The sequence below is a fragment of the Lagopus leucura genome, unplaced genomic scaffold, assembly GCF_019238085.1.
Source record: "Lagopus leucura isolate 7727_CA_CO unplaced genomic scaffold, USGS_WTPT01 Super-Scaffold_100004, whole genome shotgun sequence".
NCBI lineage: Eukaryota > Metazoa > Chordata > Aves > Galliformes > Phasianidae > Lagopus > Lagopus leucura.
Window position 1 is genome coordinate 59,143,360 of NW_024962264.1, and position 12,776 is coordinate 59,156,135.

At 45.0% G+C, this 12,776-nt stretch overlaps 1 protein-coding gene across 3 annotated transcripts in view; it reads left to right on the forward strand.

Moving 5' to 3' along the window:
• Nucleotides 1-3,650: 3,650 nt before the first annotated feature.
• The window catches only part of TBC1D14 (TBC1 domain family member 14), a 66,603-nt gene continuing 57,477 nt past the window's right edge, over nt 3,651-12,776 (forward strand). The window contains exons 1-2 of one of the 3 annotated variants that reach the window (XM_042870926.1): nt 3,651-3,752; nt 8,853-9,585. In XM_042870926.1, coding sequence (XP_042726860.1) covers nt 3,710-3,752; nt 8,853-9,585 — 776 coding nt within the window. In that variant the 5' untranslated portion in view covers nt 3,651-3,709. Of the gene's footprint in view, nt 3,753-8,852; nt 9,586-12,776 lie in introns of those variants that run through there. The other 2 variants (XM_042870927.1, XM_042870929.1) reach the window with 2 other exon arrangements.

Here is a 12,776-nt window from a genome sequence, read left to right on the forward strand (position 1 = left end):
AGCACCCTGGATTCTAACAGATGATCTGTCATTTGCTTATATTCAGCATACAAGTACTCTTGCTTACGTGGGCTAACACAACCTTAAATGGCAGTGAAGGGAAATCCAGGCAGGAGCTGATCAGCTAACATACAGTGATGTCTGACTGTGGGACACTCACAGCACGCAAACCGTTTGTTCACTGGAGAAAAAAAAACTACTTTGAGATTTCTAGTGGTTTCTGGCAGAACCACTAAAGTCCAGATCAATAGGGAACTGTGCGGATTGAAGTGAAGCTCAGTTTAGCTGTCTGGAGCCAGCTTGCATCATACTCAGCGAGTTACCTGGCAACTGATAAATGAAAATTCAATCTAGATATTTCCATTTAGTTATTGAAACAAATGTCTCTGTTGCAAAATAGTTGAAGCTTCAAAACAGGGAACGCTTTTCCCATATCTGTAGGCATAAGAAACGTGAGAGGAGTTTGTGTTTCTGTTTTTGTACTGTGGAATTCTGCCTTGTTTGAAAGAACTATTGCTTTGCATACTTCTTTAGTAGGCATGTATACTTGGGAAAAATCAGTGAGACTGAACACTGCACGCAAATCCCTTTGTGTTTTCCTGAAGAATAGTCATGAAACCGGTTTATCTAATTCTGGTGGCATGAATATGAGTTTGCATGACACGACTTTTGACACAAATGTTTTCTAGAAATTAAATTCTCTAGCCCTGATCTATTGTTAGACTGCTTACTTGTTTTTGGCCTCTAAGGTGAACACAGTTGCCAATTCCAGGCTGCTCCGTGCAGCGCTTCATTTTACTCAGCAGATGCTGGCAAGACGTCCATGCAAAACATCAGGATTTTGTCAGGGTTTTTACAAACGTAAGTATTTATTATACAAGTCTACTTGATTCTAAATCAGTAGGAGAACACTAATGCTAACCACCTTGGGTAGCTAGTGTAAATCTTGGAGAATGGTTTTTTTTTTGTCCATTGTGTTTTGCTAAGCTGCCCGATTATGGCAAAGGCTGAATGTGTTTATTAGGGTTTACTTTTCATTTAATGTTTCACTGTTTCAAGGAGCATTCAGCAGGTTCCAAATAAGTCAGAAGGATATACATACTGCTTCATTTAAAAAAAAAAAAAGCAAGTTTTTTTTTCTTCCTGTAAATACCCTGAGGGCATTATGCTACATGCTAAGTTTTCTTCCTCAAACCAGTTAAACAGTCAAGCAGGTTTAAACATCAAAACCACAAACAAGTTTGTCACATGTTAGCGAAAACTATAGCCCTGAATTTGGCTTTTTATTATGCTTCTGAGGATTTACTTATGGCCCAGCTATTCAAACAGGAACATTTCTCAGCGTGCCCTTCTGGATGAAGTCATTTAGATGTGGCACACCTGAAAAACAAAGAATGTAAGGGACCCTTTTGCACTTAGTTACACAGTCATTATTCCTGAACCTGCCCATTTTCCTGTACCTGCTCATTTTCCTCTTAGTAATTAGGGCATTCCACACTTCCCCAGGACTAATGATGTGAAGCTGTATTTAGCTGCAAAATTTTGGCCCTTCACCAATAGAGGAATAATAATGCACAACACTTGAAGTCAGAAATTGTGCTAACTGACAGAGGCAGCTTTAGCATTAGTTCTGTTAAATGTTGCTGGAAAAGTCAGTGACTGAAAACGAACAACCACTCATTACAACAAATTATATGGTGATTCAGATGTAGAAAAGAGTACATATGTTTTATACTAACTATGATGTGATGTTCTGTAAACATTTTAAGGGTGACCTTGGTATTTTTATGCTGCCTAGCATTGCAGATCCTGGTTGTTCTTATGTATTTTTTCAGTACCATGAGCATACAAATTTTGTTGCGAGTAGTATCAAAAAGCACATCAATTGAAGAGGAAGGGTAATCTGTGAGTTGGAAATAGAAACATCCACTACATCACTTTAGAATGGGACCTTAAAGGCATTATGGTAGTTAGGCATAACGCTGTTCTTAAGTATTTACTAAGAAAGCCTTTAAGTGCCTGACTGCCTTGGTTGATTTGAAACTTTTAGCTGTAATCTAAGCTCAGCTATTGCTGAAAGAGATCCGTGGCAGATTTTTCTAATTGTTTCTTCATTCAAAATAAAATTACAAAGAAGTGTAATTAGTTCCTTTGGAGATAACTCTGCAGACACAGAATCCATGACTGTGTATTTCCATTTGCTTATTTACCCTGGGAACCTAACAACTTTGGCCTAAGATAAATGACACCATGGTGACAGTACAGCCTTTCAGTTGCTCCAACAGGGGATTCTCAAAAACAGAACTGTTAATATTGAAAAAGGAATTAGTGGCAGCATGTTTCAAAATACTCTCTTTTGCATATAAACAAGTGTTTCAAATCTGTTGTTTTGTTTTGTTTTGTTTTTAATTTGCCATGTTAGCAGTAATATGGAAGGTGTCTTACAGAAGTGATTTGCGAAGACATGGAGAAATAAGTGACATTTTAACTGTTTTGCATTCTTTTTGAAACCTCACAAATCCAGCAGAACAAATGTTTAATTTTCTCTCTCTCTCTGAATCAGACATATCTGCAGAGGTATAATTTTTGGTTGATGATGATAAGTACTCATCTTGATAATGAGCTAATTCTCATCTCAATAGCATAGAACTGCTGTTAGTGGGGCTATGGTGGCAAATACTTCAGTATGTGTTTACCTCAGACTGACAATTTACCCAGATTTGCCCACATCAAGGCTGGAATAATCAGGGTTTTGCTCTTCTCGACATCAAACTCCTGGCATCAGCGCAGGTTCTGATGTGCCTCATTTGCTGCACTCAAGCTTCCAGCTTCCGGCAGACCTAGAGGCATGACTGGGAGCCTGAGAGGTTGGTGTTTAGATGCCCTGAAGCAGCTGACAACTGTATTTTGCTACTGTAACATGTTGCATAAACATCAGTTTGGGTGTTTGGTGCTACCCAGAACTTTTTTGCAGGGAAAAAAAAGAAGAAAAAAAAGCAAGCATGAGTTCCAAGGACCATAAAGAAAGGAAACAAGATCTCTGGTCCTGAACCATACTGCATGTTCCCATGGCCTGTGGCTTCAGACTGTGTGGGAGCAGAAGGGTAAGGCAAGGTGTGCCGATGGCGCACTCAGCACAGAGAACACAAGCAGGTACAGCTCAGGTACAGCCTCATTTGATGCTCCTGGCCGACAAACTTCCGTAAAACATCACATCTTCTCCCTCAACTCAGCCCGGCCCGGCTCCGCTCGGCGCTGAGCGGGCAGCCCCGCGGGCGCGCTGAGGCGATTCAAAATGGCGGCCGGCGCGCGGCCCTGTGGCCCAACGGCCGCCTCTCCCGCGAGCCACCCCTCCCCCCAGCGCGCAGGCGTTCCCTCCCCGGCGGGCGGCGCTCGGCCCAGCGGGCCGGGCAGGGGGTGCGGCTGCGGGGCGGGAGCGGCGGGAGGGGCCGGCCGCGGCGGGTCGCGGGAGGAGCGCGGCACCTGTCCCACCACCAGGTGCGCGACGGGCAGAGCCGCGCCGTGCTCGCCGCGGGGGCGGGCGCCATGGGAGGCCCTGCGCTGCGCTGGGAGGGAGCCCGGCGGGCGGGGGCCGCGCCGCCGCACCTCCGCTGAACCCTCCGCGCCTCCTCGGGGACCGGAGAGCGACATGGACCCCCCGCCGCAGCCGTCTGCAGCCTCCTAGTCCCGGCGGCGGGGAGGGCTGGGCATGGCCTGGCGTGAGCGGAGCGACGGAGCGCGGCGCTGCCCCGGTGAGGCGTCAAAGTTTGTGCGCGGCTCTTCCTCGTCCCTGGGCGGCGGGGCCGGAGCCGGCGGGGCGAGGCGGGGAGCGGCTGCCGGGGGGCAACCGGAGAAGCGGCGGGGAGCCTCCGGGGTTAAAGGACGCGGAGGGAGTGCTGTCCCCGTAGGGGAAGGCGGGATGGTGGCTCTGCTTTTGCTCTTCGATCGGGGCCGACGGCTCGCAAGCCTTGGCGGTGCCGAGTCAGGCGTTCGGCTGTGGGGAGGAAGCAACTTTCAGTTCTCTTGGGCTCTGTAAGCGAAGTCTTGGAGGCGCTGCGGGCTGAATAAAGCCGCCTAGAACGCCAGCTGAAGTTGTTAGGGCTCTGCTGCCGGCGTAGCGATGGGCTCAACCTTTTTAAGCGACGTTGGGGAGGGTTTATAAAACAAAACCAACTCCGTAAACTGCCTCTGGAACAGAAGCTTTAGTGGAGCGCTGCGGCTTGTTGACGCTGCCCCCCGATGTGGCCGGAAAGCTGCAGAGCCGTCAGCGCTTCGCCTGCGATCGCCCCGCCGGCGCTGCGCGGGGAGCCGGGCTCGCGGCGCTGCCCGTGGGCGGAGGGGCGGGCGGGAGCCGGGCTCGGCGCGGCTGCGTGTGCGGCCAGCGCTGCGCATCGCTTTTTGCTGAAAGCTGTGCGGCCTCGGGGGCGCTCCGCTGTTGGCAGCGCGGTGCGTGTGAGCTTGTGAGCGTCTGATCCGAGGCGTGCTGTGGTAAATGAAATGGTTTTCGTGCTCCTGAGGACGCCCGTGCTTGGTGGTGGTAGCGCACAGCGTGTTTCGTGGTCCGTTCGGTAGTGATGTTGCCTGAAGAGTTCACACTAATCACTTTTTTTTTTAAAAAAAAAAAAGTTTTTCTTTAAGGAGAAAAAAGCATTTGCAAATTTCTGTTATTGGGGGGGGATCTTAACTCCAAAAATAATCGTGAGCCTTGAAGAAACAAGGACATAAAAATGTCGATGTTATCCCAGCGATAAGTGAGCAATAGACACAGAATCACGGCACGTCCCGAGTTGGAAGGACCCGCGGGGATCCAACCACTGGCCCCTGAAATCCAAGTCCTGTGTCAGAGATAATGCACAGCCTGCTGTTAGGCTGCTGTCGTGCCTTCTAAACAAGTTCCTTGCCAGTGTTGCTTTGCAAAGCAGTGCGAATTTAGAAGAACGTGACTTGACTTCTTTCTGATCTTTGTTTTATTCTAAGACTTTGATTTTTAACATTTTTTTTTTCCTTTAAATTCCCAATAAAGTGGCTTAAAAAAGGCATTTTATTCTGCATTTTTTGGAAATTACATCAGGTTTGACTTCTTCCCTCAGCAAGGTTCGATGATGTGCTAAGTCAGAATGTACTTTAAAGCTCAGGTACTGCCAGAACACGCCTTCTGACTTGCCGTAACCAGAACTTCAGAATGCATGACCCTATGGACAGCCGTGCTGGGCCAGTCCCAAACCCCACCCATCAGACAGAAGAATTTACTTAGGGGAAGCCTGTAGGCAGGGCTGATGGTTGTTGGTATTTCCCTGAAGTTGTGGTACTTGCAGTTTCCCGAGTTCCTTTGTCGATCTTTAATGATTTTTTTTTTGTCTTCCTTGAACTTGCATGTAAACCTCTGGTGCCCATCAGTTGCTGTGTGAGGAGTTCTGCAGTATCCACTGCATGTGTCCTTATGCTGCTTTTGAGCCTGGCTACAACTCTGTCTTTATTTGGTGCCCCATTGCGCTTTTGTTGGCTAAGTTAATGAGTAAGTGATCCCTGCCTTCCTCCTGCTTGCTCCGTGTGACCTCTGTTGTTGTCTTCTGTCTCTCTTTCTCTGGTTATCTCTCTTCTGGGATATTAATGTTGATGAGATCACCATTCCTGTAAGGCGTGAGATTTTAAAGACTTCACAAATGTCAATTTTACGTGAACGTATTACCAAATCATGGGGCTTATGGATGTTGTGCAGACAAAAGTGCTTTTTCTTCTTCAGTAGTTTATTAAGCTAATAAGACTTTATTGCCATGTTTATTATGGTGATAATATTACATTCATAAGTAATTTATGGAAAGAAGTTTGTGTTGCAGAAATGACGCAGTGGATGTTTGACATCAGTTGTCAGTTTTTGCACTTAGCTGCAAAGCAGCTGAAATAAAGAATATAAATATCTGTGTAACCTTAACAGGAATCCTCCCTCAGCCTGGTGCAGAGGGAATTGAGGAGTCCTCATGTATGTATTTGACAACCGATCATATCTCAAGCTCTCACTCAGAGCCCTTGATGGTGTACTTCAGAGCTCCCCACAGTTTCGCTGAACTGTGTGAAACCTTTGTAGTTTGTTATTGCACAATTTGCTCCAGTGAGCTGTGGCTGTTACATACTTCTGCGTTTGCTATTTGTCCCTTTAAAGGGTCTCTTCCTGTAAAATTTCCTCCTTAAAATCTTATCTACTCAAATCGATATAGCTTCGCTACCCTGCATGGAAATTCATTTTCCCTTCACTCTGAACTCTCTTTTACAGAATTGTTCTGCCTCTTGGGCTCTTCCCAAGGCTGCTGGAATGCTTGCTGTTTGTGAGCTCAGTTGAGAAGAGCTGTGCAGATAAGGCAGGAGCTATCTGCACTTAGCAGTCACTGAGCAGAAGTGAAGGCAGTGGGGGAATTGATTATGGAAACACCATGGCTGATTGTATTTCTGAACCTTATTTTCTGGACCAATTAATAATTGCAATAAAGCAAATACCTGTACCTTTGCTTTTAATGATCCAAGGGATGGAACACCTCCCCTATAAGGACAGTCTGAGAGCTTGGATTGCTCATCCTTGAGAAGAGAGGGAGACCTGGGGAGACCTGATAGCAGCCTTTCAGTATCTGAAGGGGGGAGGGAGGGGGGGTATAAAAGAGAAGGGGACAGACTCTTTAGCAGACTCTTTAACAGACTGTGGTGATAGAACAAGAGGAAAGGGTTTCAGACTAAAAGAGGGGAGATTTAGATTAGATATAATGAAGATGTTCTTTGCAGTCAGCATCAGGGCACTGGCACATCCTTCTGAGAGAAGTGGTGGATGCCCCGTCCTTGAAGACAGTCAAGGTCAGGCTGGAAAGGGAGGAAAGGAGCTGAACTAGATTGCCTTTAAGAGTCCCTTCTAACTCGGACAAAATCTGTGTATGGAATCTGAGACTGTATTCCATAGCTTGTGTACACAACTTTGAGAAATGTTGGGACTGGATAAGCTCTTGATATCAAGAGCAGCATAATGTGTATGAAGGGGTGGGTGAGAATGGGGAAGAGAAAACAAACTTAATTTAGAAAAATAAGTGAAACCAAGCAAAAAGATCTAAGCAGGAGATTCAGATGTATACAATTATAATTATACGTAATACCTCAACTGTCGTATTTGTGCACTTTGACTATCACAGTTGACTTCAAGAGGTAGAATAATTTGTCTGTATTCAGGAAATGTTATTTAGTGTTTTTATTTTTGTTTGTTGCTCTTTGCAGTTTTAATTCTCTGAACAGAGATGTTCATAATTATGCAATTTATATGCTAGCTATCTGAGGGCATGGCTTCTTAAAACTGGAGAGGATGTAAACTTTTCAAACCATGGTAATGAGGAGAAAAAAATGTTGCTATAGCAACTCCATAAGAAAAGTGCACATCTTCACAAGCTTTTTAATCCCAACAGAAAATTTGAAATTTACCTCTCCGAAGGATTCAGTAATTGATGCATTGATTGCTTTGAAGGGGTAATACAAAAGAAAGGGGTGGGATAACTGGAGAAGTTCTACATACTTATACTTGACTTTTTCTTACGTGTGGAATTAGGTTGGAATGATGGATCAAACAGCAAATAGCATTTTTGTAGTTGAATTAAGGAGTTGGTGTAACCTATGAATTATATTTGGATTCAGGAGCTGTTCACATGTCTAGAAGATTATGGAAAAAAAAATCTTTACAGTTTGGGGAAACTGAATATGTTTGAAATGTTTTCTATTGCTTACTGCCCGCCTGTGTCTCAGTTCCAAAGGAAGTGGATGGGCTCAGATCTAACAACAGCCACACATCAAACCCTGGTGTTGGGCAGGAGCGCCCCCAGCCACGGGTTTGGAACTGCTTGGAGGAACCACTGCTAAAGAGTTGACTGTTGAATGGAGGAGAGCCTCCTGGTAGACAACTGGCACCTTTCCTTAAGTGCTGTGCTGCAGAGAGAGCAGGAGACCTGGCTTTAGGAGCTGGAGAGAATCTATTTAGAAAGAACCATTTGCACCATGGGAGGAGAATTCTTCGCTGCTTCACACTTAGCACGGAAAGTGTTATAGAGTGAAGAAACTGAAGCAATATGTGCATATTTCTTCTGCCAGCTGCTGTAATTACATTGCAAATGAAGCACTGGCTGGTTCGCTGCCCTGCTGGCAGCCCCTGGGTGATGTGTATTGCAAACAGGAGGGCTGGTGGTCCCTGTGCACAGTAAATATATTGCATGACAGTATTGGTCTTGCTGTACGTGCACTGATGAGGTGTATCATCAAAATGTTGGTGATAGGAATATCTTCTTAGCTATTCAGGTTCTGCATCTCTTGCTTAATGCAGTGCTCATATATTATGGATTGCATTTGAGTGACAAATTTATTGTAAGTTCTGTGGTTGCCAGAAGAAAGCCAAGAAATTCTATTTAAACTGACACTGTAATTTTGATGTGAGTTGTAAAGTATGTGGAAACAATCTTTATAGCTCCTTTACATCAGTAAATACGCATATATGACTATATAGAAATCTCAATCTCAAATCTTTGCATTACTATTGATGTGGAATATTACACTGCTGCAGTTTTTGTAGCATGTAACTCTCAGGAGGTGGGCACGAGGCAACCACTGGTACACTGCTTAGGAAAAGCTTCTCATGCTAGACATTTCTGGAAGCCTGAATTACATTGCCTTTGTCCTGCTCGTTCAAGCAGGGGGGAAGGGGCATTAGTTATCTGCGAGGGAAGACAAATCACTTCTTAATTACAGAGCTTAATTGATGACAGTACAGAGTGTAATTAAAATAAATATATATATATTCCTCCCTGCAAACTCATAATCTTTTCTTTCTTTTTAAGCAGTTACCACATGGCCCAATACACCTGATGGAAACGTGTCCAACTCCTTGAATGGTTTGAGCTTGATGGGTGTTCTGAACACAAGAGCCAGCGGCAGCATCCAGGGTCTTCAGAACTTGAAGTCCCCGAGATCTCTCTCATTGCCTGAGTATGGGCCGGGTCAGCACTCAGGTGCTATAGAAGATTGTCATAGCCTTAAATCAGTGGATTCTGGCATCCCAATCCTAGAAGTAGGAAACCCAGAGCCCGTTCACTGCAATGTGCTAACTGTGAAGAGGAAGCAGTCAGAACCTGAGATTGTGCCTGACAGAACTTTCCAGAGCGCGTGCGCACTGCCGTCCTGCGTGCCTGCACGCCCTCTGGCTTCTGAGCACGACCACGCAGTGCGAAAATCCTCTACTTTTCCAAGAACTGGGTATGACACTGTCAAGCTTTACAGTCCGACTTCAAAAACTCTGAATCGAAGTGATGATATCTCTGTCTGTAGTGTTTCTAGTCTCAGCACAGAACTGTCAACAACTTTATCAGTCAGCAACGAGGACATTTTGGACTTTGTGGTCACAAGCAGTTCAAGTGCAATTGTGACTCTGGAGACTGATGAAGCACACTTCTCAGATGTCACCCTGAGTTCTACTAAGGAGAGCGGTGATCAAAGTCAGCAGGACTGTTGTCAAGAGGCTGACGTGGACAGTAAACGAAAAATATTGGGACCTTTTACCAACTTCCTTGCCAGGTAACATTTGTGTTACATAAATTTTTAACAGTGAGAGTAAATGAGACCATAGGAGAGCTTTCTGGTACACTGCTCAGGATTTTACTTCAAAAGTGATAATAGCTTGCTGTTTTAAGTTTGTGTTGTGAACATAATTGGTCTCTTGTGAATAAGTAAGCCAATATTGCTTGCTAAGGCTTTGAGTCCTTTATTATCTTTAGGATGTATGAAAGTGTCTTACGTTTCTCTAGAAGGTTCCTTCTGCATTACAGAAGAAGGAGTTCTGAGCTAAGGTTTCCTTCCTATGAGCACAGCTTTGCTTCTAGGCTTCTCCAGTGGTACTTCTTGTATTTTGGCCAAGATCCATAATCTCGTGGCTCATAACAGATGTGTATTGGTGGGATGTGTACCTATATGGAAGGGTTTTGGCAGCTGGGTGGTCAAGTAGTCATGGAGCATTTTTATTGATGGCTATGAGCATATGGGGTTTAAACAAACACTAGCATGACTGCGGTGATGTTTCCCAGTGATATGTTCCCTCAGTGATACTGTGTTAATGCTTTGTTCCTTTCAGTTTGCTGTGGAGTGGGGATCCCTGATGTGGAAATTTGGCATTCAGTTGTTGAAATAAAATCATTTGTCTCTCAGTGCATTTACATCTTCTACACCTCTTCTGACCGTGGCTTTCAAACGAATGATAAAGTGTTCTAAATGTAGATTTTCATTTGGTAAATGAAAGTGGTGAATAAGGGACAGGGTTATTCAATTTTTTTTTCATTTAAGGCCTCGCTAATGCCTCTTATTTTTAGAACATAATGTCTGAGGTGTGTTGTATTTTGAAAGAATGGTTCTGGAAGCAAGCTTCAGACTTTAAGCAGTGTTTGCTGAGTCTAGCCTATTTTGAGAACTGTTACTTCAGTTTATCTTGTTTTCTTCACATAAACTTTTTTCTTCAAGAGATGAATAGGCAATAAAGCGCTTAAAGACTTGGCAAACGTCGTTCCTTAGAAGGCTGTGTTAATTGCAGAGCTCAAGAGAAGCAGTTCCTTTAGATTCACTCAACGCGCTGAAGCTGTCATGGGTTTTTATTCTTAGGTTAAAGTGACGGTAGAGTACCAAGCGTTGAACTCTCCTTATCGCTTCTGTTTGAGGTGCTAAAGCTTTTGTGGATCCCTATTTGTTGCCATGGAGCCAGACTCAGTTCTGAAGCAAGAGGGCTTCAGCACTTCAGAGCCTGAACTTGTGTTACTCTTCTGTCGCACAGCTGCTGGCTCAAACGAATGGTGTGCCTGAGCCCGGAGGGAGCACAGGGAGCGGCCCCATTTAGGCGCTGCTGGGAGGAGGAGGAGGATGTTTTACCACTTCTCAACTTTTCCCATCTAACAAAAGAAAACCGTCTGTTCGATTCTGTTCTGTTGTAGTCTCTCACGGTTTTGCCTGTGTTACTGAAGCGGTGGTGCTAGACTGAGCCTTTTAACCTGAATGTTTTCAGGTACATCGAATTTCAGAGTGCAAGGGACAGCCTTTATTGCCTTTCAAATGGGGAGCAGGTCGGCTTGGCCACCAGGTGATGTCACCAGGAGAATATGAGGATCTAGTTAGAACTAGGTTAGCAGCCGTGAAGTTCCAGCTGCTGTTTGTAACCTGACCTTTAATATCCTTCCCCCTAACACCTGCATTCTGCTCTGTTTTGAAAACAAAAAGAGCTGCTGGCTGGCTGTGCTTGCACTCCATGTACCTGTATTCTGTGCATGCACTCTCTTACGCCATGCAGACTGGCAGCATTTCACTGGTATCTAAGCAGCATGGAGCTTCTGAACATCCTTCTGTCCCACAAAGGATACTACACAACTTACACTGTTGACCTTGTTGAGGATTAGAAGATTGCTGGTATGTGCTGCTGTCCCTGTGGTTGTGCTTGCATCCTCTAATGATCCCATGCAGTGGCTGTTTCCCTGGAGTTCCCGTGGCCTTGATTATACTCCTCACATTCCTGGGCCGAACAAACACTTTGGTAAATGAACTCAGCCCCACAGTGTTTTGTCTGAAAGTAGCTGGCCACCAGCAGGCCTCCCACAGCTGACCCTGAGCTGCATGCCAGGCTTTGTGCAGTGCTGGAAGAGGAGGAGGCGTTTGGAGTAATATCGTTAGAGAGCAGTTTGCTGAGAAAGGGGCTGCTGAGAGCACTTGGTAAAAAAATGCTGCAGTCACAGGTGTAAAGTCCCATGTTTTTAGCACTTTATGATGAAAGGATTTTCCCTTGTGATTCATGCAGGTCAAATATATAAAGCTTCCCTTTCAAAAGGGTGGTAGGAGAAAACCAGACTGTTTGGTCACCATACACATACATGTAATGTGAAAGAGCTGGCACAGGAGGTTTGGGTATGGCCCTTCTGCTTTCAGCAGCCAGATGGTGAGGCACGATGGAAGAGGAGTTCCAGCCTTCCTCTGCTGGTTTAGGTCAGTGAGGATCTTCTGGGTGATGAGGTGCACGTCTGAACTGTAGTGAGCTTTTGCTCAAGTTGTTGACATTTGGTAAAAGGAGGGATCTCACTGCTTGAAGCAGCAGCAGTACTTGTATTGGACCCTGTCATCTGAAAATGTGTTAGTTTCTGAGGTTGTTAAGACTGAATTTGTACTGGGTATGTCAGTTAAAATTTATTGCTGCCTGTAGATATTAAAGTGGCCAAAATTAGATGCCTCTGGTGCTTGGTCATATACATTGAAAGCTTAGGTATCAGTGAAGGTTAAATTTTCTATAAAGAAAATGCTTAGAGAAGCAGCTCTTTTGGAACGCAAACTGATTTCTTAGCATTCTGAAGATTTATTCTTCCCAGTGATGAGATGATGTGCATGCATGTGCAATGCATAGGGGGTGGTGCTCCCTATTAGTTGTGGCAGTACTTATCCTCTTATGAATTGTCGGTGTTTGCTTCAGGCTGCTGTCAAAGTTAAATCATAGCAGAGATGGAAGACAGGAGAACCTGGCTGGCTGGTTGCCTGTTGGACCTGGCACCTTCAAGGCACTTGGGAATGGAGTGCTTCTGCTCTACTGTTGTAAGAACAGAGGGTGAAGAAATCTCCTGGGCTTCTGCTGGGACTCAGTTACTGTCTCTTCTGCAGTAACAGGTTTTGAAAAGTCCAGTGGTTTCCTTAGGCTGTTACATGCCTCCTTGGGTGTGACAGGAAGATCCAAAGAGAAAAAGAGGTGG